The 25494-nt window shown below is 48.3% G+C and overlaps 1 protein-coding gene across 2 annotated transcripts in view; it reads left to right on the top strand.

Annotated features, from left to right (window-relative positions):
• Bap60 (Brahma-associated protein 60) overlaps positions 1–25494 on the top strand; it is a 35521-nt gene that overhangs the window by 7563 nt on the left and 2464 nt on the right. The window contains exons 3-11 of one of the 2 annotated variants that reach the window (XM_089546350.1): positions 2331–2369; positions 8340–8434; positions 8855–9033; positions 10727–10988; positions 11495–11815; positions 17988–18047; positions 18122–18381; positions 20607–20661; positions 21864–21944. In XM_089546350.1, coding sequence (XP_089402476.1) covers positions 2331–2369; positions 8340–8434; positions 8855–9033; positions 10727–10988; positions 11495–11815; positions 17988–18047; positions 18122–18381; positions 20607–20661; positions 21864–21944 — 1352 coding nt within the window. The remainder of the gene's footprint in view (positions 1–2330; positions 2370–8339; positions 8435–8854; positions 9034–10726; positions 10989–11494; positions 11816–17987; positions 18048–18121; positions 18382–20606; positions 20662–21863; positions 21945–25494) is intronic. The other variant, XM_089546351.1, reaches the window with a different exon arrangement.

The raw sequence follows: 25494 nt of genomic DNA, 5'->3' as shown, positions 1-25494 counted from the left end.
TTTTAGAAAGCAAGAAATGCTTATGGTGCATGCTTTGTTGACTATATCTTGACTGTTCTAGGGTGACGTAAAAAGATATATTGTTGGAACAGTAAGTTATGCTAGGCTAGTACATTAACCTTTGGGAACTCTACCTTTGCTTTTTTTTTGTGAGGAAGGATGGCTTTCTGGGGAAAACAGAGTCCCTAACTTCCTGCCATAGTTACAGCGCCACGCAATGCTGGAAAATGGTGGATCAATTTTGTGACACGAAATTTCTTGTATTTCCTGTGAGTTGCCATATTTCTTGTCCGGAGAGGTGAAACTGCGTTGAAACACCAGAAAGGCCTGGCACTAGTGTGGTACGCTTTCCGTGAAGGCGTTCCCGTGAAAGTGAATCCTGTTGGTGGAGCTAGCTGGAGAATCTGGTTTATGCTCGAGTGATTGGACTGTAATGGGGGCGAGTTGTTGTTCTCACTGCTACGGTTGCCGCATACAGCAGTGCCACGCAGGCCTCCAATTTTGCGCAGTGCAAAGCCGTGCGTGCCATCAGGCAGTGAAGAAGAAATTGGAGGGGAGCTAGCATTATGCCTCAGCACATGTGTATCAAGTGAATGGGTCAGTCAGGCATGCACGGTATGCTTTGAGATGCTGGTTCATCCATAGCTTGGCTAGCTTTGACTCGGTTGTAGGTCAGGCTTAGATACCAGACACTGGTGGTACTGACTGCTTCCTCATTTTGAGACTTGAAGCTGAGGTATGGCGGGATGCTCCGACTGAGATGCATGGCCAGGTGGTGGTGGAGTAGCCAGGTGGCGGTGGAGTAGCCAGGTGATGATGGAGTAGCCGTGTGGAGGCTACATGTTGTATGGGAGGTCGGACAGCCAGTGCAGCCTGATGTGAACATGCTGTGATGCCTCATCGAGGGAGCTCGTAGCAGTGGCTGAGGTGTACGTACGCTGTGGGATTGGCGAGGAAGTAAGCGTGGACAGGAATGCTTTCAGGTGTGTGAATGGTAGTGAGGAGGATTCTCGAAAATGTCTAGGGTGCTGTATGAGGATGACCGTGAAAGAATTGCTGGTAGAGATGCTATGTTGTGCCTTTCGGGCTGTGTGTTTTATCTTCTTCCGGGCAGAGAGGGAGCAAGGGTGGTAAGTTCCTTGTTCACTCATGTGATGTGGGCAGTCCATGTTGAATGATTGGGGTCAGTGGTCCAGAAACACATGTAAACTGTTACCTGCACAAATATTGATTTTGCTACGGAACCAGCTTGGTGCTAAAACTTGTGCATCTCAGGGCTGTACATGCATTTATTCCTACTAGTGTATGCTATGAAACTAGTTTTAACTGGACAGATTTGTGTGGCTTTCATTTTCAGCTCTGTGTCGTTTTTTTGGTCATGTTGTCTTGCTTTTGCATTATTTTTTCTGTTTTTGCTTTTCCAGTGCGTGTGCATTGCTCCCGCATAAGGATTACGTATTTTCCGGTGTATAAGACGCACCCCAGTTTACCCAGTTAGGCTAGTGAGACTTTATTAAATACGCTTGCGCGACCATCGTGAAATGCACTGTACCTGTGAAAAATTCTTAAGCAACGCTAAGTGATCGAAAAAGGCAACACTCACGCCATACCCGCCCACGTTTTAGCAAAAAAGAAGGAAAACACAAAAGAGCTCTCCCGTATGTCCATAACAACATTTTATTTCTACCTAAAACCTTCGAAGTCTTCATCTTCAGATGCGCTATCAAAAAGTTTTCCCATTTCTGGAGGCAACGCGGCTGAAACACGCACTACATACGTACTACATACACGGAGCAAAAAAAGTTGCAAAGGGTGACTAAAAAAAACGCCGGCTTGTCTTGACTTGTCTTGACAATGGCAAGAAGCATGATTGTCACCATTTTTTGGCATTTCACATCACTTTTGCTTGGGGCCTCCGAAACGGCCATGCGTTTGCGATCCTGGAAGTCGCCGTTTCATGATAAAGTTCACCTAAAGAAGTTGCGCACCGTGGTCCCCATATTGAAGTATTAACTGTGTTACAACCGCGTTATTGGTAGTGATATTTTTTCGGTGAAAAAAGCTTGAACATGAACCTGAGTCATTTCTGAACTCGCAAAAAAGAAACGAAAAATTTGCGTATAAGACGCACCCTTGTATAGGACGCACCAGCAAGATTTCTGAAAAAAAGCCGCATCTTATACACCGGAAAATACGGGAGATCCGACATGCCACTGGTTTTCTTTGCGGTGGCCATTTTGTGTGTGTGTGAATTGTGCTGTTTCTTTAGTCAAGCAGGCTCTTGCTGGTATTTAATGACGTGTGGTGCATGTTGGATTTGTGTGTTTCAGGGCCACTTGAAAGCCCGTTTGGGCACAACTTGATGGGAGGTCAGTTCTTGCTGCTTTACTTTAGATATTTTGTTTGTTCTTCATGCTAATAATGTACGGCATCCTTCCAGAGAGAGAGAGGATGCTTACGGATGTATTAGAAAACTGTCATGTGTTCAAGTTCGTTTTCATAACTTGAAAGAATGCAGTTGTGCCTCGTTAATGCTAAATTTAATGTCTTGCTGGTCATGTACGATACAGACTCTAAAATGTGAATGTTTTCATTTATCCCTGGATGTATGTCACTTTCTCACATTATTGGAGAAGCGACTTTATTTAACATATTTTTTAAAGCAAGGTAAAAATTCTGGCCAGTAGAGACGCAGGAAGCTTGCTTGACGATAACTCGCTACAAAAAGCCAACCCTAATGGCAAAACAGCGCAAAATTTCCGTGGTCATACTGCTCCATTGGCAGGTGGTGTAAGTGTTTTGAATTGCACTGTTAATTTTTTTTTATGTGCTTGACTATTCGTGTGCAGATTTATTGTGCAGTTATCTTAACGTTTAAAAAATAAATCTGCCATTTTTTAAATGTTTGCAGTCTAGGGACCGCTAGCGATGAAATAGTGGAAGTTCATAGTTTTTATCCAACATTTTCGTTAGGGTTAATATGGACACTTTGATTTCGAACCAAAACGAGATCATAAAGTGGGTCACCCCAGAAGCAGGTCATGACGGTAAACAAGGAACTGCTATTCGAGAAAAAGCACAGTGCGCTGGAACCGGTGCGAAGGCAGCATTCGCACAGAGGAACCGACTTTCAGCTTGAAACTTAATGGAAATGCTTGCTGCGTATAGACGCACAGTGAACCAGGTGCGCTTACCTGTCGCTTTTTTGTGCGCACATTTGGGAAAAGCGGTTGTTTCTTCGATGGAGCCACCAACAGGCCGCTCATTCTGTGATTACTGTTTCATAATTTCATGTGCCTTGGTAATCTCTCGTTAATCTATCTTTTTGTTTATGCAGCGCCATGCTTTCTTCAAGGTAAAGGCAAATTTGAAAGCGTAAACCATGAAGAACACTTTCATTCTTCGCACACAGAAAACGCGGAGAATGCGCAAACAAAAAAGTGACAGGTTAGCGTGCCCTGTCATTTGTGCTGTGTTACCAATTTCATTTCTTTTCTGAACTTGAATTTCCGGGCTTTTTAAAAGCAGGCAACGAGCGGTACAGAAAAGGCGTCATTGCGAATAGATAATGCATTTGGACAGACAGAGTGGTGGGATTTGTCTTTTTCATCTTCCTAATTAAGTAAAGTTTAGTTAATAAACTGTAGTCCCTGCATTTAGCGTGCATGTTTATATTGAAAACCCAAAGGTGGTTGCGTTTCGTGACTGTACTGCATTTGGCAAAATTCTACCACACCCAAACCATGGTCACAGCCGTTGGCCTCAAAGTTTTTGAAGTGAAAAGCTTCACTAGGCTCATCAACACCGTGCTTCACGTGAGCCACAGTACACATTTTCCACAGCTGCGCACATGCGAAACCGCTTCTCCTCCTCGCCACCGTTTTACCCTTCGTCGCTGCCGTGCGGTTGCCGCCGCCGTTCCAAGAGGAGAAGGTTCCTTCACAAGGCGTTGCGAGAACGCGTGAGTGGCGGCGGCGGCCATAGAAGAGGCGGCCATCCTCGCCACCGTTTGACCTTTCGCCGCAGCCGTGCGCATTTGAAGGGAGTGCTATATAAGGCGCGCTTGCCCATAGAACAGGCGCAGACACTTGCCACGGAAGGAGAACAAGAAGGAGCAGGCGGACGGCGCAGAAACACCGATCCAGAAGTGGTAGCTTGGGAGTTGGCTGAAAAGCAGCGAGAGCTTTTTCACTCCGAGATATCCAGGCTTGACCTTAGCTAAGCCACAGCCAATTTTTATATCATTAGAATTTCCGTACTCCACCAGTGGCAGGATCAACTCAGTCCGTTAAGCATGGAAGAGAGAGAGATGACTGACGTAAAACTCCTCCGCGAGTGAGGCTGCCGTTACATTTGGAGTTCTTTGATTAATATTATTATTGCTTTACTAGCCAGAGATTAAAGGGTAAGTGACACTGAAATGTTATCAGTTTCACACGTTGCCTTACATCACTGGCAGGTGAAATACTGTACGTAACTGCTGCGTCATGCCTGAAAGAGTTTTTTTTTGTCACTCGGTACTCTTTTCATGCATAATTATGCTAATTCAGTTCAAAATTTGTAAACAAATGTCTCGGAACAAAAGAGTGCTATGGGAATATAGTCTAGGCCAGGTGTTCTTAGACTGGGTTTCTTGGTACCCTTCCGGTCCTTGGAGTACTTTTCGGGTTCCCTGAGTCTAAACCATGTATGTCGCCAACCACACCTTTCTGTTACCCACTTTATTTATTGACCTATCATACTCTAATTGTTTAGAGCATACTGTGCTTCACTCACAGCTAGTCATTATAAATTAACGCATTTTTTTAAGGAAGAGTCAGTCTGCACTTTCTTTTTTAGTGTACTGTCACCAAGACCCCCACAATTGCACCTAATTCACATTTGGGCTGACGACGCTAAGTTGTGCATATTTTTTTTTTTTCATGCTTGCTAGTCGTGAAGCAGCAGAAGTTAAGACACACAGGGTTTCTCAGCTCCTTTTGAAGCCAGATAAGGTTCAGAATCCCGGTTCTGTGAGTGTGGCTACCCCCACGTTTTCACTGTAAACATGCAAGCAAGCTGCCGTGACTAAGTAGTTTATTAACTTGGAAGGTTGATGAAGAGACTTGCTCTGTCATTTTATTGTCCTCTTTGGAGCAAAAGCAGCTTTTGTGCTGTGGTCGTTGTTCGTATTTAAAAAATTCTGGAAAGCCCGATTTTGAGCACTATTTGTGTGTCACAGAAGCAGGAGCATCTGAGATAAATTCTGTTACCAGCATTCATGCAGTATGCACACATTAGCACTCTAAAGCATGAAACCACACACAAAAAGAAAAGGCCACCACTGAGGCTTTTGAGTTTGTGCATTGCCTTTTGCCAGTGTCCTACGCTTGAAATGTGGGAAAGGAAATGTCTGATTAGTGCAGTCCAAATTTCTGTTCTCTGAGTTGTCCGTATTAACGGAAGTTGCATTAATGAGGCACGGCTGCATGTTCTCGCTCAACTTGAAAGTTAAGTGGCAAGTGTCAGTACAGTGAAATCTTGCTGATACCAGTCTCACAGTATCGCGAGAGTTACTGCACTAAGCCCTTGTTAACTCTCATGTCTCACGATATCGGTTCAAGTTGAACCTTCCTTGTGATGTGCAACAAGCCTCATGCATCTGTGACTCCTTACATCGTAAGGGTTTTGCGATGAGGTTTTGATGTTTCAAAATCTTGGCCTGTGAAAACTAAAAAAATAAAAATAAAAAGGGGAGCCAGCCAGTGGTTTCCACGGCCCTCAGGCTACACTGCTCATTGACAATCAAGTCCATGCTGGTGCATCACAATGCGTGCCACTTGCAGGCGCTTTGTGCCACTTCGTTTGTTGCCCTGTAATTACAAGTACGCCTATATGGAGTAAAAAGGCAGTCAGTTGACCTCTGGTGCACTCCCTTAGGAAGTGCATTAGATGACAGCTTACTACCTTATAACTCCTTTACGTTTAAAGTGTATGGCTCTGATAGCTGATGCCTGTGTTTTGATCTTGAAGTTTAGAATGAGGACAGGGTTTGTTCCCCCATGCAACGACAGCCAGGGAGACCGAGAGAGATGACAAATACTAGGGCCGAACTCAAAAAATAAAAAAAGAAGTAGTAAAATAAGGGGCCTGCTTTTTCCCATGCGGGGAGAGCAAGTGCTGGGATTGTGCCAAAAAGTTTGCATTAGAAAGTAATCCTAAGTGGACGGCTGAAATTTTTTCAATGCACGGTCAGTACAGTTCAAAATTGAATATACATTTTTCGCTGGTTTTATGACTTCGAAATTGACAAGAATGTACTGGCTTCATATGAAACTCTCGTGTTTGAGTGTAAGAAACGTGTTCACTTAAATTAATTTTTGGCCAGAGGGAATTCTGAAAGGTGTAACAGCGGGCTGGTATTAACTCCCGAACACAATGCTTGCAAAGGTTAGCCCACAAGTGTGTGCGTGTCTGTTCAGGCTGGCGTAGGGAAGAGAATTCTTGCACTGCTCAGTGCTTGCAGATTGTACTGTGTAACTTCCAATTGCGGCGGTAACAATGTGAGGGCAGCACTTTCCTTCATTGCTGTATACAGGAGCACTGACGAAAGCGGCTTTGGCAGTGTATTAGGAGCAACAAATGAAATGCGGACAGGAAAAATGAAATTCCAAACACAGCTTCTGCAGAGGAAATATAAGCGAGGCTGATTAGCACTTCTAAAGGGCAGCCTCCTTTGTGCCTTTGCTGTGAACTTGACCTGTGCTATCGCTGAGTTTCCCCTGGCCATGATCTTCTCATTTTGCAGTTTGTGTTTCACTTTTGTTCGTGTTTCATTTGTTGCTGACAGTACAGGCAGTGCGTAGTGCATGCGAGTGCATAATGCGCGACTGGTAATCGTGGCAGTGATGATGTACAGGCTGCACGGTTGCAGTCGTGTGTAGAACGTGTGACATCCCAGTGCCATTGCACCCTCGCTTCTACCCCTGTTTTTCAGCCACGCTATTGGAAGCTTGATGCTTTGCAGCTGTCAAAGTCTGCACCTCCTCACCATGTTATTGTCGGCCACTGCAGCTTCCAATATTGCATCATTCACAGTGGTGCGGGAGAGTATTCGGAGTACCTGAAACTCTGCATGCTTGCAGAATGCATTTCGGCCCTAGAATTTTATTAATTCACATCAGCTATATCTAGGTTCTGCTGTATTGGCAGGCAGGGAATATTTAAGCTGAATATATTGTGTGTGACCGAGAAGTTATCAACAGCTGGCTTGTGAGAAAACATTCTGCATGATCAGACAGCCGATTGCAGAGGTATCTGGACTATGTAAACTAATATCAACGCCAACAGCCTTTAGAAGGTGATCACTGCAAGCTCTGGGTGGCTCTTTTATTGGGGCTCGGTGGCAGTAGATTGTCCTGATGAGTGGTTTCATGTTGCTCAGCTCCTACAGTGGTTCTTCCTTAACACATGCAGCGCAGCAGTGATTTTTCGAGCCTTAATCCCTGTGCGGAGTGACCCACCAGTGAGCCTCTGGTGAAACCAGCTTCTTTGAGCTGCCAACAGGTAGCAAAAGTGACCTTGCTAATGCGCTGTTCGCTGGCTCTTTGATACTTCCTGAGCTATCCCATGGCTTCGTTGCAGCTTCTTCAGCTGCTCAGCTTGCATGCACAACGTGCGTGTAAGCTGATGACCCATGGTTTAGTGAATGGGTTATAGACAGCATGTCCATCCAGCCTTTTCATGTGCATCAGTCTGCTTTGCAAGGTGCTTTCTTCTTCATCTGGACCCCTGGCAGAGGTTTGATTTCACCAAGAGAGAACCCATGAACCCATGCTGTTGTTGGCCTGTTGCCGATAGTCTGCATGCTCTTGCCATTTTAATTCCTTCAGGCATATGCTGTTGGACTTATGCTTACAATGTAGGCATGTGGTAAATTGGAAGAAGGCTCCTCTCTCCTGTAGTGCACTTGAACATTTATGCTCAGGTGGCCTGGAGTGCTCCTTTCCCTTTAATATTACGTTTGGCAGGGTTTGTTTTACTGTTTCCTTTTCGTTGGTCGCTTCTAACGGCCTTCTGGGAGCGAGCTGCTCTATGCTGCAGTCATCATCATCATCAGCCCAACTACGCCCACTGCAGGACAAAGGCCTCTCCCATATCTCTCCAAATAACCCTGTCCTGTCCTGTGCCAGATGCAGCCACCCTATCCCCGCAAACTTCTTGCCCTTAGCGACCATCAGTTATCTTTTCTTTGCATTACATGCTACAGTGGGCAGGACCAAGTTAGGAGCGTCTTGAGCGTTGAAACGAGGAAGTCTTTCCAGTGCCCAAATGTGACACACTGGCTGTGTGCTGCGTAGGTGGTGGTGGGATGGTGCCATCTCCAGGACCCCCCGGTGGCATGCGGCCGCCCCCCGACCGCTCAGCACCTCCTCGTCCATACCCTGGCTATCAGGTGGGTCCCCCCAATGCGGCATGAGACAAATACCCTGCCCCCAAGTGCCTTGCTAGTGTCGTGTTGTCCAGCAGTGTGACCTAGGGAAGAAACACAACACACATGTCAACCCCTGCCACGCAAGACTCATTTTTCAAGCATCAACTCGTATGTATGTCTACAGTCAGTAATGGCGCCATTTCTTTATGGCTCTATTAGTTACACACATAAGGGCACCTGGTGTCACCCTTTGGCACTACATCTTTCCTTCCCTAAGTATATGCATATCTGCGCAAAATATTTACAAAACCAGTCATTAAGCTTGTTTTGGGTTGCTGCAGTTCCTTGCTGTGGTAACGTCTTCCAGGCCCATGTGTAAGGCCTGCCGGGTGTAGACAGGGGGTGCGTAATTACGGCTGGCCTCCTCCTCCTCCTGTGCAGGGCGGCTATGGTTCACCGGGCCCTGCCCCACCCCCAATGCACTCGCGAGGCATGCCACCACCTCCAGGCTCACCCTATGCCCCTGCCCGACTCCCCACGGGCCCCGCACCTCTGGAAGGCCCCCCACGCAAGCGGCCACCGCCCGGAGACGCCCCGCCCCGGTCGGCAGCATCCAAAGGGTGAGCTGGACTGTGGCACCTCTCCACCGGACACCCTCTTCCTGTAAGACGGTGCGGGCAGGGCACTTTTTTCTTATTTATTTTTAAGCCCACACTAATATCTGTCTCTTAACATTTGGTGCAGGCAGGGGCGTATTACTTTATTTCCTTTTCGGTTGCCCCAACCTATTCTTTGTCTCATAATGTTAAGCCCATTGTGCTCTAAGCGGTGCGGGCAGGGCGCTATTATTTTTCATTGCTTTTATTCGCCCACCCTAATTTTTGTGTGTTAACGTTACATGTATCATTGTATTTTCCATAACTCAGTGCGCTATGGAAAGCTGTGATAGGTTTAGTAATGTTAAGCTACAGAATGACATTCTAGTCAAAATCACAAGGAAGAAATGGGCTTGGGCAGGGCATGTAATGTGAAGGCAAGATAACCGCTGGTCCTTGATGGTAACGGAGTGGATTCCAAGAGGAGGCAAGCGTAGCAGGGGGCGGCAGAAAGTTAGGTGGGCGGATGAGATTAAGAAGTTTGTGGGGATACGGTAGCCGCAACTGGCAAAGGACAGGGTTAACCAGGGAGGTAACGGTAGAGGCCTTTGCCCTGCAGTGGATGTAGTCAGGCTTATGATGGTCATGAGGACTTCCAGTGGCAGTCTAACAAGTTCTTTCCCAGTGACTGAGTCCTTCATGGCCACCTAGCTGCAGCAGTTCTGTGCATGCAGCTGCATTACTGGCTGTGGGCATGTGTTGTTGTTTTGTTCAAGGGATTCGAAAACGAAACTCTAGAGTGGTGTTAGTCCTTGTTCTTACAGGCTAGCACACTCCACTTGCGACGTTTAGATTTGGCAAAGTGTACTTATAGCGAGTAACACTCTCCGTAAGGGCACTTGACCACTTGACAGGGGTATAAGCCATGTGTGATGCACGAGCTATAAGAGGCCTTGTCTACCTTGGCTTCTGACAGCAGTGACTTGGAAAGGCGCCCATCTTTGTGAATGAAATGGGGGCAACAGCCTACAGGTGAGGGCCATATGATATTGTCGCATCCCTATGACACCTTAGTTGGCCAGAAAAGCAAGAACAGTAAACCAGCGGCATGTAGAAAGCGAAATTCGCCAGTGGACAGCTGTCAGTGTTTTAGGGTGATATTTAAGGCGTCTTGGCATGCAGGTGCACTGAAACATTACCACACAGGTGAAATATGCCCATGCGTTTCCACAAGGTTGTGTGTCAGTGTTCTCCTACCGGTCACAGCTTGTCATAGGGACTTCATCTCGAGTGAAAAAGTCAGTTGTTGTCATCTGAAGTAAGAATGTAATGTGGGCAAGCGCAGGCAGAATGTGCGGAGAAAATGTGTTTGACGTGCACCCAATAGAAGTTGGCACAAATTTTTTTTTGTTTTTCACGATTATGTAGAATTGTATTCTGTAATGGGGGAGCATATTGATTAGCATACACCCAAGCGCAGCCACACAACTACTAGGAAAGCTGTACAGCTTTGACAGAAACTTCTTAGTTGAAGAACAATTCCTCACGGTCCAGGGTTTGAACCAGGGACCATCGCTTCACTGGAGCATTCACTCTGGTGAGGCGTAATCCTCACATTTCAGTGTACTGCTCTAGAATGTTGTGTTGGGCATCTGTCCGTGTGCAGTCCTGTTAGGAAGGTGAAGGAGATGCAGTGATTGGCGGTGTGTGTGTGCAGGAGCAGCCTGGGAGGGGCGGGGCCAGCAAGTGGCCCGCCCCCGGCTGTGGGCGGTGCAGCCCCGCCCCCTGGCGGGGGTGGTGGAGCCCCTGTCTCCAAGAAGAAAAAGAAGCTGGCCGACAAGATCCTCCCCCCTCGGGTGCGGGACCTGGTGCCCGAGTCGCAGGCCTACATGGACCTGCTGGCCTTTGAGCGCAAGCTGGACTTCACCATCATGCGCAAGAGGCTGGACATCCAGGAGGCCCTCAAGCGCCCCATGAAGGTGAGCTGCTGGTGCTAGAGCTGTAGTACCCACTCCGGTGCAGAAACACCAAGAACAGAGGAAGAAAGGCTCTCCCAGTACACATTGCTAAGCATCAGTATGAGTTGACCTCTGGGTGTAACGTTAAGAGATCGGAAACGGGCGGAGTGGGTGAGGGAACAAACGTGCATGAATGATATCCTAGTTGAAATCAAGGGGAAGAAGTGGGCTTGGGCAGGGCATGTAATGCGAAGGTCCTTAAAAGTAACGGAGTGGATTTTAAGAGAAGGCAAGCATAGCAGGGGGCGACAGAAAGTTAGGTGGGCGGATGAGATTAAGAAGTTTGCGGGAATACGGTGGCCACAACTGGCGAAGGACAGGGTCAATTGGAGAGAAATAGGAGAGGCCTTTGCCCTGCAGTGGGCGTAGTCAGGCTGATGATGAAGTGCACAGTGTGTGGGCATGCTGCGTGGAAGGACAGTGTGCAGAGGGGAACATTGGGTGTCTGTCTTTCTGTTTCTGTGCAGCAAAAGCGGAAGCTGCGCATCTTCATCTCGAACACCTTCTACCCGGGCAAGATGTGTGGGGGGGGTGACGGGGTGGGTGACGGGGGGGTGGGGGTGGACGGGGTGGCGGCGGAGGGCACAGTGCCCTCGTGGGAGCTGCGGGTGGAGGGCCGGCTGCTGGAGGAGCAGCCCAAGGGGGAGTCGGCGAGGGGGGCCAAGCGCAAGTTCTCCTCCTTCTTCAAGAGCCTCGTCATCGAGCTGGACAAGGAGCTGTACGGGCCGGACAACCACCTGGTCGAGTGGCACCGCACCCCCACCACCACCGAGACAGACGGCTTCCAGGTGCAGGGGCCTTCTTCAAAGATCTTGCCTCGGGTTGAACAAATCAGGGGCTAACAATATCAAAGTGGACGCTTAGGCGAGTTGGTGATGGTTCACTTGCCACATGACACTGAACAGACACGCACACAAGGGAGACACACAGGACGGGCGCTAACTTACAACTGAAGTTTTATTGCATGAAACCAGGCAATATAAGCTCTTTCTCAGCAGAGAAGAGGAGATGAAAACCTTTGCAATAAGGAAGCACTCAATCAGCGTTATCGTCGAACATGCTTTTCGTGTCTGCTAATCCGTAAACGTTATTCAACAATAGCGCTGTATGAGTGCTTCCAATATTTCAAAGGTTTTTATCTCCTCTTCTCTGTTAAGAAAGAGCTTATATTTCCTGGTTTCACGCAATAAACTTCAGTTGTAAGTTACCGCCCGTCCTGTGTGTCTCCCTGTGGTCGTGTCTGTTTAGTGCTATGTGGCAAGGGAACTGATAATATCAAAAACATGAGGATTTATGGGGTTTAGCTTGGCATTGAGACTCGCACAAAACAAGTTGAAGTGATGTTCAGCAGTAAACTTTGCCGTTATATTGGTGTGTCCCACTGCACTAGTGCATCTTGGTAAAATGTGGTGTACATTTTTAATGCATAATATTTTTTTTCTATTGGATGTGTTCTTTATATTTTGACATTATATTGGCGCTCTCATGGTGTGGGAGCAGGATGTTGAAATGGTACTCTTTCACGTTCAGTTCAGGTTCAGTTCCGGGTTCGGCTCTGGATCGACATTCTCTTCCGGTTCGAACCTATTCAAACTGGCTCAGACGCATTCAGGGTAACGAAAAATTCTTAGCTTAGATGTATTTTTAGTCAACCTTGTTGTGCTGTTTATCTTTCTATGTTGTAATAGTATAGAAAATACAAAATGGAAAAGTTTTTTTTTTATGGTCCGAAATCAAATGAACCCAAAATTAATGTGAATCGGCTGTATATGCCCTAGAATCCACCTGATGAAGCACATAAGGCTTTGAAAAGCAGATGGATTTTGCATCCATAAAACGCTCCAGCATCAGCAGTTTCGGAGACTCCGTCACACTAATAAAAGGTCACCCCTGATGCTTGTGTCGGTCGGGAATTTCTCCTACGCGAGGTATATATGAGGGTGCCTTCAGGACAGCCGCGGGCGCCCACTACCTTTGACATTATTATGTTATATTATAATAAGCTACAGAGAAGCAGCTTTCCCTCTTCCAAAAACCGACTTGCCAGTCACCCCACTGGTAAACCTCAAATTTGCACAGTCCTACTCCCCTCCCCCCTCCGACTCCCTGTGACATGTATGAAAATGGTTTCTTTTGGTTTATGGGGTTTAACATCCCAAAGCAACTTAGCTTATGAGGGACGCCGTAGGACCACCCAGGGTTCTTTAACGTGCACTGACATCACACAGCATACGGGCCTCTAGGATTTCTCCTCCATCAAAATGCAACCACTGCAGCCGGGATCATATGAGAATGTGCGAGCAACCCCTCAACTGCCCCCATCCCCACGCAACGAGAGCCTCATGGGAACACTGGCTCTCTCTAACAACCAAGAACTTACCAGACGTATTAAAGGGCAACTGAAGCGGTTTTAGAATTCCATGAGTTTAAGGTTGCCGAATGTGCGAAATGTGCTGGTAAAGCCTGCGAAATTGTTTTGCTCTAGCATTTGAAATGGTGGCATAATCGCCGAATAAAGTCGTCGTCGGCGTTCAGGCTTCTTTGAAGTGCACAGCGACGAGCAGAGGCCCCGATAATGACGTCACGTATGACGGTACTACGTTTCCAGCGAAGAAAGGGTTATTTCATGGAAGAAAACCGACGCCATCGAAGGTGAAGCTCACAATGCATTTGGCGCCTTCTGACGACGCACAGCAGCATGCACGCCTAAGCAGCGGGCATCTCACGTTTCGGCGATAATGACGTCACTGCCGAGTTTCCTCGCACTCCTCCAGCGTAGTGAGGAGAAGCCTGAACATCGTCGCGGTTTTAATCGACGATTATGCCACCATTTTAAATGCTAGTGCAAAAATACTTTGCATGGTTTATCTAGAAGCTTGATAGATTCGAATTCTTGAATAATCTCGAATTCTCAAAAAACTGTTTCAGCTGCCCTTTAAGCCCCCTGTTCGATATCGCCGTTGTAATTCGCTTTATACAGAGTGTTATGCCTAAGACATTCCACAATTTTTCGGCATAGCATTGTCAGCGGTGTAGTAAGTCGGAATACAGCTAGAGCGTGCTAACTAGCAGGCTTGTTAACTAATAGGTAATATTTCACTTTTGAACTACAGTAATCCCTCGTTATAATGAAATCGGTTTACTCGAAATATCGCTTTATTCGAAATTTCTTCCGGTCCCGACCCAACCGCATGCATTTTAAGCCGCATTACTCGAAGCGCACGAAGAGCTTGACCCGCTTAGAGCGAAGTGGCGAGCGGAGGCACCACCGCCGCCGAGCGTAGGGCATTGCCGCCGTGGCGGTGGCCCTTTGCTCATGCAGTGCCAAATTAATACCGCCGACGAATCAAACTCATGCAGGCATAGAACAGGCCACAAAAGTACCAAACCCACGATCGATGACCTGCCTAGTAACGGGCACCAGGAGAGTGCCGAGTGTCCCCTGCTCAGCGGGGCCAAATTCCATGGTGCAGCGCGCCCGAACCGTTAATCTCGGTTGGCAGCACATTCCCCCCGTGACAGAATCCTCATGAAAATAAAGTTTTCCTCGCGCTTTGCGATGCCAGAAACGCGGTGTCTTGGATGCGGAAAAGTGGCCGGTCATGCTCGATTCGCGCCATTCGACTAGACAAACGGTCTAAATGCGTGGTAGGGCCACTGAATTTTGTTGTTACGGCGGGAACACATGTGCGAGAAGCGAGCGCGATTCACCGCGGCGCGAGGTTGCGAACGGCGCCGCAGCGTCCGATTGCAGCGCGGCGCTAGCGTCCAACCCACCGTGGTCCAACCTGCTAGATGTCAACGACGGGCTGCCTGCGGCAAACGCAATGGTGAGAAGCGGGAGCCAACGCGAGCGCGGAGAGCGGCAGCGTCATGATGACGTAGGGCGCGCTCCTTTGGCCGGACCGGCCTGCTCACGGCCGGTCTCGATGCGCTCACGCGCGCGCGTCGAGACCAGCCGTGGCCTGCCGGCCTGTCGATCAGCCTGGGTCCTGTCAGGATCACAAAAATGAGCTAAAGCTTGTTCTTGATGTAGATAATAAACTCTGGTATAAGAAATTTGAAAACTGTATCATCTTTGAGGATCGCTGACCAATACTGAGTTGTTGGTAGAAGTAAGAATTGTGCTACGAGCAAATTTTGTAGCGAAAGCTACATTGGCCACGAACTTGCAATTTGGCTGTGGCGGTGCTCCGAGGAGGCACAGAGACCGGCCTTGAGCCGTTGCCTAGCAACCGCCGCAGCTGCAGCGCCGCGCGGCGTCCGCCAGCTGCAGCGGTTGCTAGGCAATGGTTCGAGGTCATCCGCCAGCTTCCTCGCAGTTGTGGCGCAATTAAATCTCGATTGTTTTAGCTTTTTTCGAGCGGTCGCTTATATCGAGTTATCACTTATAACGAATTTTTTCGCCATCCCGCTGACTTCGTTGTAACAAGGGATTACTGTATTGCTGTTAGGCTCCATAATTATTAAGAGGTGTGTAGCCCATCATAAGTGATATCCATATCACTTCGAATTTGGAAAGAGTGGTTACCCTCACCGCTGTGGCCCAGCAAATTTTGGCTACGTGCTCTGGAGTGGTCGCTTTGCCTGCAATGTTCTCGAAAGTGCATGTATTTTGGTGCGATGTAGCCATGATTTGTTGGGCCACAGTGCCGAGGGTAACCGCATTTTCAAAGTTGCAAGAACTGATATAGAAGGAGCCTAACAATATTAGTTAAAAAGTTAACTATTCAATGTTAGTTGACCAGCCTGCTAGATAGCACATCTTTGCTGTATTTTGATGCACTGCACCACTGACAATGCAGTGCCGAAAAAAGCGGTCTTCTAACTCAAAAAGCTTATTTTTAGAAAATGCAAAAGCTCTTAGGTGAAACACCCTGTTTATCTCCACTGCAGATGCATTTAAAACACAGCACATCATAGCTCCTCGCCTGTACATTGTGAAATTAAGATTTTCGTCTGTGCTGATGACATTGATTTCTTTTCTTTCTGATAAAAAGAGTACAATAAAAAAAAAGCAGGCTTCGACGAGTTGGGAGCTGTCTGCACAGGCACAAATTTGCAACGCTTTCATTGCAACACTGTTGTAAGTGCTGCATTCTTCACTTCACTTCACTTTATTACCTTAAAGGCCCTTCAGGATCGGGGGTATTACATTAGGGGCAGGTTACAGGGGCGATGAGCACATGTGCCGCATAGAACTTTAGTGAATTTTCTTTGGACGTTCTCAAAGGGAGGCAATGCATCAGCAGAATTTAATACTTCCTTGATAGAGTCCGGTGAATCTGTCATGCACTTTTTGTCCACGGACTTGCTTTACAGTTTTTATTTTTATAATCACGAACTACCCTTACCTGGCACCTGCACCTATAATAAGCGACTGAGTGCTAATCTGCCTTTTCTGGACTTGCAGCTTTACCTAGCCTTTCGTTGTACCAGTGTATTAAAGCAAGCTCAGAGGATGCAGATTCAATCGGCTGCAGAATCCTTTCTTAGACTCCACACATGGATCTTGCGCATTAAGACATGCCTTCGCGCCTAGGGAACGTTGTACCATGGTCAGTGAATTGCTACCTGTACGAGCAACGAGAAACTATTGGATAATGCTTTGTGTTGTGTCATGATGCTGTATGTTCTTTTGGGACATACTTCAGGAGACTCTTAGAAAGGGCACTGAGATCATGCCATACATAATAAGATTTCTGCGTGTAATGAAAACTCTGGGATTCTGTGCAGACTTTTGGTGTTCATAGGAGTGTTAAAGTGTGTAGAAAAGATGTGTGATGGGTAAACGCGCTGCGTAGGCTCAATCACCTGACTGGTTTACCTTTCTTGACTTGTGTGCCGCCTGGAATTTTGATGTGCGGCCGGAGTAATGGAGTGAGAGTGGCAGGAAGCACGAGGAGGGTCAGAGAGGCTACTGCTATTCCATGCAACAGCAGCAGATTGGAGCTAAAAATGAACGAAAAAGATGGCCGAGTGGTCTAAGGCATGGGCAAATGAAGCTTCTCTGTTGGCGACCCCTGGTCCGGATCCCACTTTGGGGTTAGAGTATACTGGTGTAGTTCTTTTACTGCGTCAGCAGTACAACCACCTTTCTCAAAATAATTTGTGGTGTGTGCGTCTATGTATGGGTGCCTGTTTGTGCATGTTTGCATGCGTGTGTTTGTTAGCCCTGCAGCCTTGAAGCACACTGCACACTCTGATGAGCGCATATCCAGGCTCTCACTGGAAAAAATGCATAACCCAGCTGCGAACCTCATCAGAAGTGTCTGACATGATGAAAGACGCTTCAGCTTTCTTTGCCTGGCTTAAAGGTGCACTGAAGAGGAATCTGAACTCGAATTTTTGCCCCGGGAACTCGATCTACATGTTCCGAGCGGTCTTGGAAACTTCGAATTATTGCCCTGCGTGGCCAATTTCCTTAATTTAAATCGGATTAACATCGGGCTCCCGCCCTTCCTTTTTTAATTCCCCGCAAACAGTGGGAGGAGTCGACCAACCTTTCACCCAGTCCCATGGCGGCTCTCCGCTTTGCCATCGGCGGAGTGATACGTAGTGACCGGCGAAAGCAAATAGTCCACGCGTATTTTTATTTCCGTGCGCATAATTTGCAGCTATGTAGCCTCTGACTAGACCTATTTATTCACAGAAACCTAAAAAACAAAATAATGCGAAAGCAAAGCCTCCACGGAGCTGGCTGAAAGGCACTCCATGCATTGGTCGACTCCTCCCACCGTATGTGGGGAATTTTAGAAAAATGGCGGGAGCCGGACGTTAATTCAGTTTAATTAGGGAAATCGGCCGCACAGGGCAATAAATCAAAGTTTCTAAGAATACTGGGAACGTGTAGATCGAGTTCCCGCGGCAAAAGGACGAGTTCAGATTCCTCTTCAGTGCACCTTTAAGCTCTGCAGATTTTTGCATTTTCCAGGAAGTTGTTTGTGTTCCTCCTTTCAGGTGAAGCGGCCCGGGGACAAGAATGTCCGCTGCACCATTCTCCTCCTGCTTGACTACCAGGTGAGTGCAGTGGCTGATGGTCTCTCTCTCCTGTGTGGAAACGCTGACAGCTGTGTGGTGTGTGTGCTGTGCAGCCCCTGCAGTTCAAGCTGGACCCCCGGCTGGCGCGTCTGCTGGGCATCCACACGCAGACAAGGCCCGTCATCATTGCCGCCCTGTGGCAGTATGTCAAGACCCACCGCCTGCAGGACAACCACGAGCGGGAGCACATCAACTGCGACAAGTACCTCGAGCAGATCTTCCAGTGCCAGCGCATGAAGTTTGCCGAGATCCCCCAGCGGTTGCACCAGCTGCTTCACCCGCCCGACCCGATTGTCATCAACCACGTCATCAGGTGGGCAGACCCTGGCAGTATGTGCTTGACTGGCCAAAGTGCCTGGGAGCGATTGGCGACCTTGTTTGCACCCAAGTTAGTCTCTATGCTTTGCCCGATGTCATTGAATCTGATCCCCACTTGAAGCTTGGAGAGTCTGCCTTTTCCACCAGCTGCAGCGTTCTACAAACTGTTTGCTAAAATTTTTCTGCTACTCAGGGAACTGGTTGGAAACAAACACACTTGCACAACACATGGCACGATGCGGTTCCATGAGGCACAAGGCACCAGCTGCACATGTGAAGTGGCGGTTACAGGCTTGGTAGCTGCCACCACCTGTCACTTGCACCTGTCACCAGCTTGAGCCACGTATGCACACTAGAGCCTGCTGGTTCGTTTTTAACAAGTGCAACTCGTGAGAGGGCAGAGAAAGAGAGACACACATGCACAGAGTGGCTGTGTGAAAACAATGGGTTCAAACGGATGCTGAGAGCAGTCGGTTTTCTTGGGCAGTGGGCCTCTTCGATTATCCACCTCTGGCTGCCTGCGGGCTGCCCATGGGTTGCCAGAGCGCGGAGCCAAGCCCACATTTTTCTCGGATTGCTCCGTACTAGCAGCGCTCAGGCTGGCTTGAGCAACTAGTAGATGACGGAGAGATAGTATGAAAGTGAGCAGCCTGTTCTTTATGGACTACAAAGACCATGGTTCTTCGTGGAAAGTTTTGCTCGATCTGTAGTGTGATGCAGGTGCTTGTTTCAACTAGAGCACAGTGCACATCATCCGTGTCACCTCCAAAGTTTGTTATTTCGGCCTAATATAGACGCGAGCGAGCATCGCTGTCACTACCAACCCGTTTGTCGCCACCGTGAAAGGTGCCCTCTTGGATTTAAACGGAATCGGTGGGCGCAATCGGATTGGCTTGGATAGGCTTGGCTATTCTCCATCGTTGCCATTCGAGATATCTTACAAAGAGCACGCGATCGCATTGAAAACGAGACAGTGGGTAGCTGCAACATCCGCCGCGGCTTGGATGACGCCCCCCGCGGTGCGGGACAGCAAACACAGTAGAGGTGGGGAGGGGGACTGCATTCGGAGGCGCTCACTTCCACTCGCGTCTTCCTGTGGGTTACCCATGGGTTACTTCTCAGTCTTCATGAGCATCATTGCTCCATGCAAACTGACTGCTCTGGCTTCGCGCAGTGAGTGCATTCATTCGTGGCATGACTGCGGCCCCGTCGCACTGTCTGGTATCATGATGTGATAGGGTGGGGACATGACGAAAGCATGGCTATAACTCAGAGGCTAATATTATCGATCGTTTGTGGGCGGAACATGGGGAGCAATGTTTTCGCGGTTTCGAAAGCCATTTTTCACAGAAAAGTTGTTTTTTCTTTTTTAAGTTCACAGATTTTTCGGACTGTTAGATTATTCGGACCATTTTTCGGGTCCTGCCAAGTCCGAAAAATCGGTTGGTGACTGTAGTCTCAGACGAGCGGCAGGTAGCACACACCCCATGCTGGTGACCCTTTCCTGCAGGACACATGAAGCTTCATGCATTGAAATTAAAAAAAAATTGTTAATTCACAAGCAGATCGGTTCGACTAAGAAAATTGAAATTGCACGCTGGCGGTTGCGTTCTTGGACAAGTGGTAGGTAGTGCAAGAGCAAACTACAGGACCGTTAGCAGTTTGCTTTGCCGCTAGTCAGTCGAGCTGCACGCGGGTGTGGAAGGCAGGACAGAGCGCCATTTTTTCCTCTTCTGAATATTCACTTTGGACAGCTAGTCTTCTGATTGCATCTTTACATGCTTGCTGCTTTGAGCCGCACGCACACTGTGATGCCATCCTGCAGGAAAGTACAAAACAGACTCCAAAGACAATTCAAGGCAGGGGTGCATTTGTCAACTTATATCTGGGGTGAACTTTTTTTTTTTTCACTAGTAAGGGCTATGAGTTGGGGCTCAACTCATATACTGAGTCAATTCATACATGGCAGTTAATGGTAGTCCCAAGACACAGTGGGTGAAAGGAAAGGTGGGGTTTGAAGTCCAAAACGCACTCTGCAGAACCCGTGGCCTAGAGCTCCCTGCCAAGTTTGTGGCCATCATGGCCGCATGCCTTTCAAGCTGGCCATGTAGCAGCTTACATTCACCACTGAATTAAGTGGCTGGCTGCTCGTGCAGCCAGAGCTGCAGGAAGTGGCCAGCATGCATTGTGAAATGCGATTTTGTTTGCATGTGCTGCCAGTGTGGAGGGCCCGGACACCAAGAAGACTGCCTGCTACGACATCGATGTTGAAGTGGTGAGGTGCCCTTTTTGATGTCTTCTGCATTGAGTCAGCTGTGCAACTCTGTTTAGGTTTATAGGTTTGTCAGGGTTCAATGTCCGAAATTGACTCAGGCTATGAGGGATCCGTAGTGAAGGGGTCCAGAAATTTCGACCACCTGGGGTCCTTTAACGTGCACTGACATCGCATAGTACACAGGCTTCTAGAATTTCACCTGCATCGAAATGCGACCGCCGCGGTCGGGATCGAATCCGCGTCTATTGGGTCAGCAGCACTGTATGGCCGCATAATGTGTGCTTTGGTCCAGTAGGTGCCTGTTGTGGCTTCTCAAGCAGCATAGCTGTTAGATTTGGACCTTTGATCTGTGGAACATTCAGAATGAACATTTAATTTTTAACTTCCAGTTAATGGGCGTCGTCGATTATCCGCCTCTGGCGGGCAGCCCGCGGGCAGCCCGCGGGTTGCCAGAGCGCGGAGCCAGCCGCTCTGTTTCCTCAGGCTGCTCAGTGCACTTCCGGTGGCTGCCCAGAGCGCGTTTGTTTTTCTCTGGCTGGGCGGTTTCGAGCTGACAGCCAGACTCGCCAGGACGATTTTGTGCTGTCAGTGCTCGGACAACTAGCAGATGACGGAGAGGTGGAATGATAGCGGGAAGCTCGCGTGGCCATTTTGATATTGACTGGAAGGACCGCGGTTCTTTATGCAATGTTTTGCACGTTGCAGGCGCTTGTTTCGACTAGGCCACGGTGCATATATCGTCTGTGTCACCTGCAATGGTGACTTTTGTGGTAGTTGTCGCTGTTTAATTATTTGTTTTGTCTGTGATGCCATCCCACAGGAGATACCTTGGGCCTAAACCACTCGAAGCAAGCGCTCCTGAAGCATTATTTAGTTTAGTACTTCGAGATTTCGAATACCAAACATTTGGATCTAATTGAATGTTGGAAACTTTACTGTTTGACCGATTATTGAAATTATCGAATATTGGCACAAGCCTAGTAGCGCTGGCTGTTCCCAGGTTGTCATCATGCTGCACCACTGGTTTAGTGCTGTGTGTTCTGGGGCAGTGCTGCGGTCTGTCGTCTCTGTGAACGTGTGACCCTTGGGACGACCTGGCAGGGGGGGGCTCTGAATTTGTGAGCCAGAGTCGGCCACTGCCTGTGCTATGGTTGCCCAGCTGGGAGTGTGGGTGCACTGAGTCTGTTGGGGTTTGGGTGCAGGATGACCCCCTGAAGGCCCAGATGAACAGCTTCATCCTGTCCACAGCCAACCAGGCGGAGATCCAGGCCCTGGACAACAAGGTACACACCCTCTCTGTTGACACTGTTTCAGCAGGGAACTGTTTGAGATTGGGAGCGCCACAGCCTGTTCAGTGGATGCAGGCGACGTGTGCTGCATGGTCATGGTCCCGGGAAATAGGCCAGGGTATCCTCCTGGGAGCTGGCAGTGAGAACCTAGTCCACTCTGTGGCAGCCATGAGAACAAGCTTGGTCCTGTAGGAAGCTGCTTCTCAGCTGTGGTGTAGTGGGTGTGGTCTTCTCTCCTCTTCAGGAACTCTCAGAGAGGGGATGGTCAACACATGAGCACATTCAATACGATTCACAGGGATTTCAGCAGGCAGTGGTAACACACTTTCTGGCACTCACGAGCACTTGTAACAGTGCAGCCAACGCACATAGGCACATATTTAAATGACGGAAGCTCTTTTTCCTTTGGCTTTGGAAATTTGGTAGCTTTCTCTATACAGTCGAACCCGGATATATCGAATTCGAAGGGGATCGGAAAATAGTTCGATATAGCGAAAATTCGATATACAGATATAGGCTAAAACTGCACTCCCGATCATAACAAATTGTGGCTTACCGTTTGGAACAGCCGCGAATCACATAGTATGGGCACGCAATGTGAAATCGCTTTATTTCGCGGAAAAAAAAAATCACTAATTTTGGGCTGCTTTTTTCCCTGGGAAACGAAGTTCAAAACACTGGCCTCGATCTTCTCGAGACTGTCCAGGTGCGAGAGCACAGTGCCTTCCATTTCGCCGCAACAGCGCCGAATCAGGCTAACGCTGACGGCAGTTCAGTGGCTGCGCACGGACGCGTTTCTTCGACAACACAGTTGCCCTCGTCGTCGCTGGAGTCGGCGTCTTGAACGCCAGCTACCGCTTGAAGTTCGCTGTCAGCGTTAAAGTCCTCAACAGTCACTTCGGACGGAACGGCGCCGAGAAAATTGGACAAGTCGCGAAACGCGTCGTCCAAGCACTCATCGTCATCTAAATCTTCCGGGCATTCATCTCCGGCCACTTCAAGGCCTGCCTTGCCAAAACAGTTGGCTACTGGGGCCTGCTTCACGTCGCGCGTTGAAACACAGGCACACACAAAAAAAAAAAAAACACGCGAGGCGCAGATGGAGTGATAAGAGCGAAGCCTATGCGAGCGGCAGTCAACGTGACTGGGAAGGAACGACAGAGGGAAAAGAAAGATCAGGGAGAAAGATAGGCGCTTTGGGCTTCGTTTTTTTTTTTTTTTCTGAGCTCTCTCTTTTCCCCAGACCCACGATGTGCCCACGAGCGACCGTTTTCTCTCTCTCTCTCTTTCCCCAAGAAGCGTGGCTTAGAACCGTCGCCGCGCGTCTCGAGGGTGTTGCTCCATGCCGCACTCTCTCTTCGCTAAGCTCCAATGACCTTGACGGAGCACATGCCGGCGGTACAGGAGGAGGGGGAAAGCTCGCGCCGGTGGGGCGCAAAAACGGGGAACAAAAAAAAAAACGGGGGCCCTGCGCCTGCTGACTGACTGCGGAAATGTTCTCCGCTGAGGCGGCTGAGGACCGGACAGGAATGTCTTTGGGGAAAGCGCGCCTTCCAGGGGCGCGGCGCGGCGTTCGATATATCCAATGTCCGGCGAAAATGGAATTCGATATACAACGCAACTGTCCTATACTTTTACATAGTATTTTCAAGGGGGTAATCTGTGTGTTCGATATAGCCAATAATTCGAAATATGCGGGTTCGATATATCCGGGTTCGACTGTATTGGACATCATCCAAAACCACACAGACCAAGTGTTCCCAGAAGCATTAGTTGCTCCAGATGAATGCAGCTGACGTACAATTTTTCACACTCTCTAGGGACTGTGAAAATGTCTGAAAAATCGAATTTCACCAAAAAAATCACTTAAACTTGTTGCTTGCCAGAGGAAGGGGTCAGTAGTTTTGTTCATATTCTGACTCTCCTCATGACTAAATCTCACAGGGCGTCGAGTACACAGGCGACAGGGAGAGACTGCTCTCACGAGCTCAGTGTACAGGGGCTGTACAGTGATGATATTGAGAAAACTGGAAAATCCAATTGTATTGTCCTGCGCAGAGCTTTCAAATTTGAGTCAAATACTCACAAAGACCAGCGAAAAGAGCAAACTGAAACCAAAACAGGTCGATAGCCAGGGACGATGTGCCGTGTGACGCAGCCATTACCGTATTTTCTTCTATAATGAATTCAGTCCCACTTTTGGCATTGAGAATTTACATTTTTTTTTTAAAGGTTCTCTTAGCGCATTATCAGGCCAGACAAGTGTGGCTCATCATTGGTGTTATTGGTGCAATCTCCCACGATGAGTACAGCTCAGGGTTGGAGGTTGAAGGGTTAAACACTCATTCACATTACGCCAACACCTTCAGGAAATTTTTACACTCACAGCCATCCTGCGAATTGTTTAGCCTTGCATAAAAAACCCGCACCTTACCCTCAGGGCTGGTGTTCAGCATGTTCGCTTTATCTTGCTGCGATTGGCTAGCGCCGTCGACTGTCACAAAATCATCTGATGGCGCTGTGATCAGCACACACCTTGTGAAGCGAGCGCTGCTGAACACCAGCAACATGAACGCGGCTGACCGCATGCTTTTGTTGATGACGGAGGGATAGGCAGGCGGATGGGCAGGTGGACGGATTTATATGAAATTTCTACTCTTGCCAAAAAATCAGCGGAAACTTTTTTTTCGTCGCATAATCAACCCTCCCCCCAAATTAATGGAGAAAAGTGGGTTCATTATGCGAGTTAATACGGTACCTCTGAAACGTTACTAGAAAAACGCCAGTACATGCCTGGAATAGTGGTTAAAAACAAGAAGGCCTTTCATAAAATGCCCGAGGCTACCTTCTAGAAGCCTCAAAAACTTTGTTACTAAAGTGGGAGCGGGTAGTAACGTGCGGGGAATATTTGTGATGTCGAAAATGCAGTGTTGCATGTAGAGATCACCTTTGAACTGAGGCCATGGAAACTGCAAACTTTAAAATGATTTGAGCCGCCGCGGTGGCTCAGTGGCTATGGTGCTCGGCTGCTGACCCAAAAGACGCGGGTTCGATCCCGGCCGCGGCGGCTAGAATTTCTTTGGAGGAGAAATTCTAGAGGCCCGTGTACTGTGCGATGTCAGTGCACGTTAAAGAACCCCAGGTGGTCGAAATTTCCGGAGCCCTCCACTACGGCGTCTCTCATAGCCTTAGTCGCTTTGGGACGTTAAACCCCATAAACCAACCAACTAAAATGATTTGCAGTGCGACGAAATGCCACATGGCTGCCAAAATTGGCGGCGTAATCGGGAATGAGAGCACTACCTACACTACAGATTTCATAAGAGTATCATCGTCATCATCAGCCTGACTACACCCAGTGCAGAGCAAAGGCCTCTCCCATGTCTCTCCAATTAACACTGTCCTTCACCAGCTGCGGCCTCCGTCTCCCCGCGAACTTCCTAATCTCATCTGCCCACCTAACTTTCTGCCGCCCCCTGCTATGCTTGCCTTCTCTTGGTATCCACTCCATTACCCTTAAGGACCAGCGGTTATCTTGCCTTCA

Source organism: Amblyomma mixtum, chromosome 5 (genome assembly GCF_055824585.1).
Source record: "Amblyomma mixtum isolate Tamu chromosome 5, ASM5582458v1, whole genome shotgun sequence".
Classification (NCBI taxonomy): Eukaryota; Metazoa; Arthropoda; class Arachnida; order Ixodida; family Ixodidae; genus Amblyomma; species Amblyomma mixtum.
Note: the sequence above shows the minus strand (reverse complement) of the source record. Positions and strands in the feature narration are given on the sequence as shown.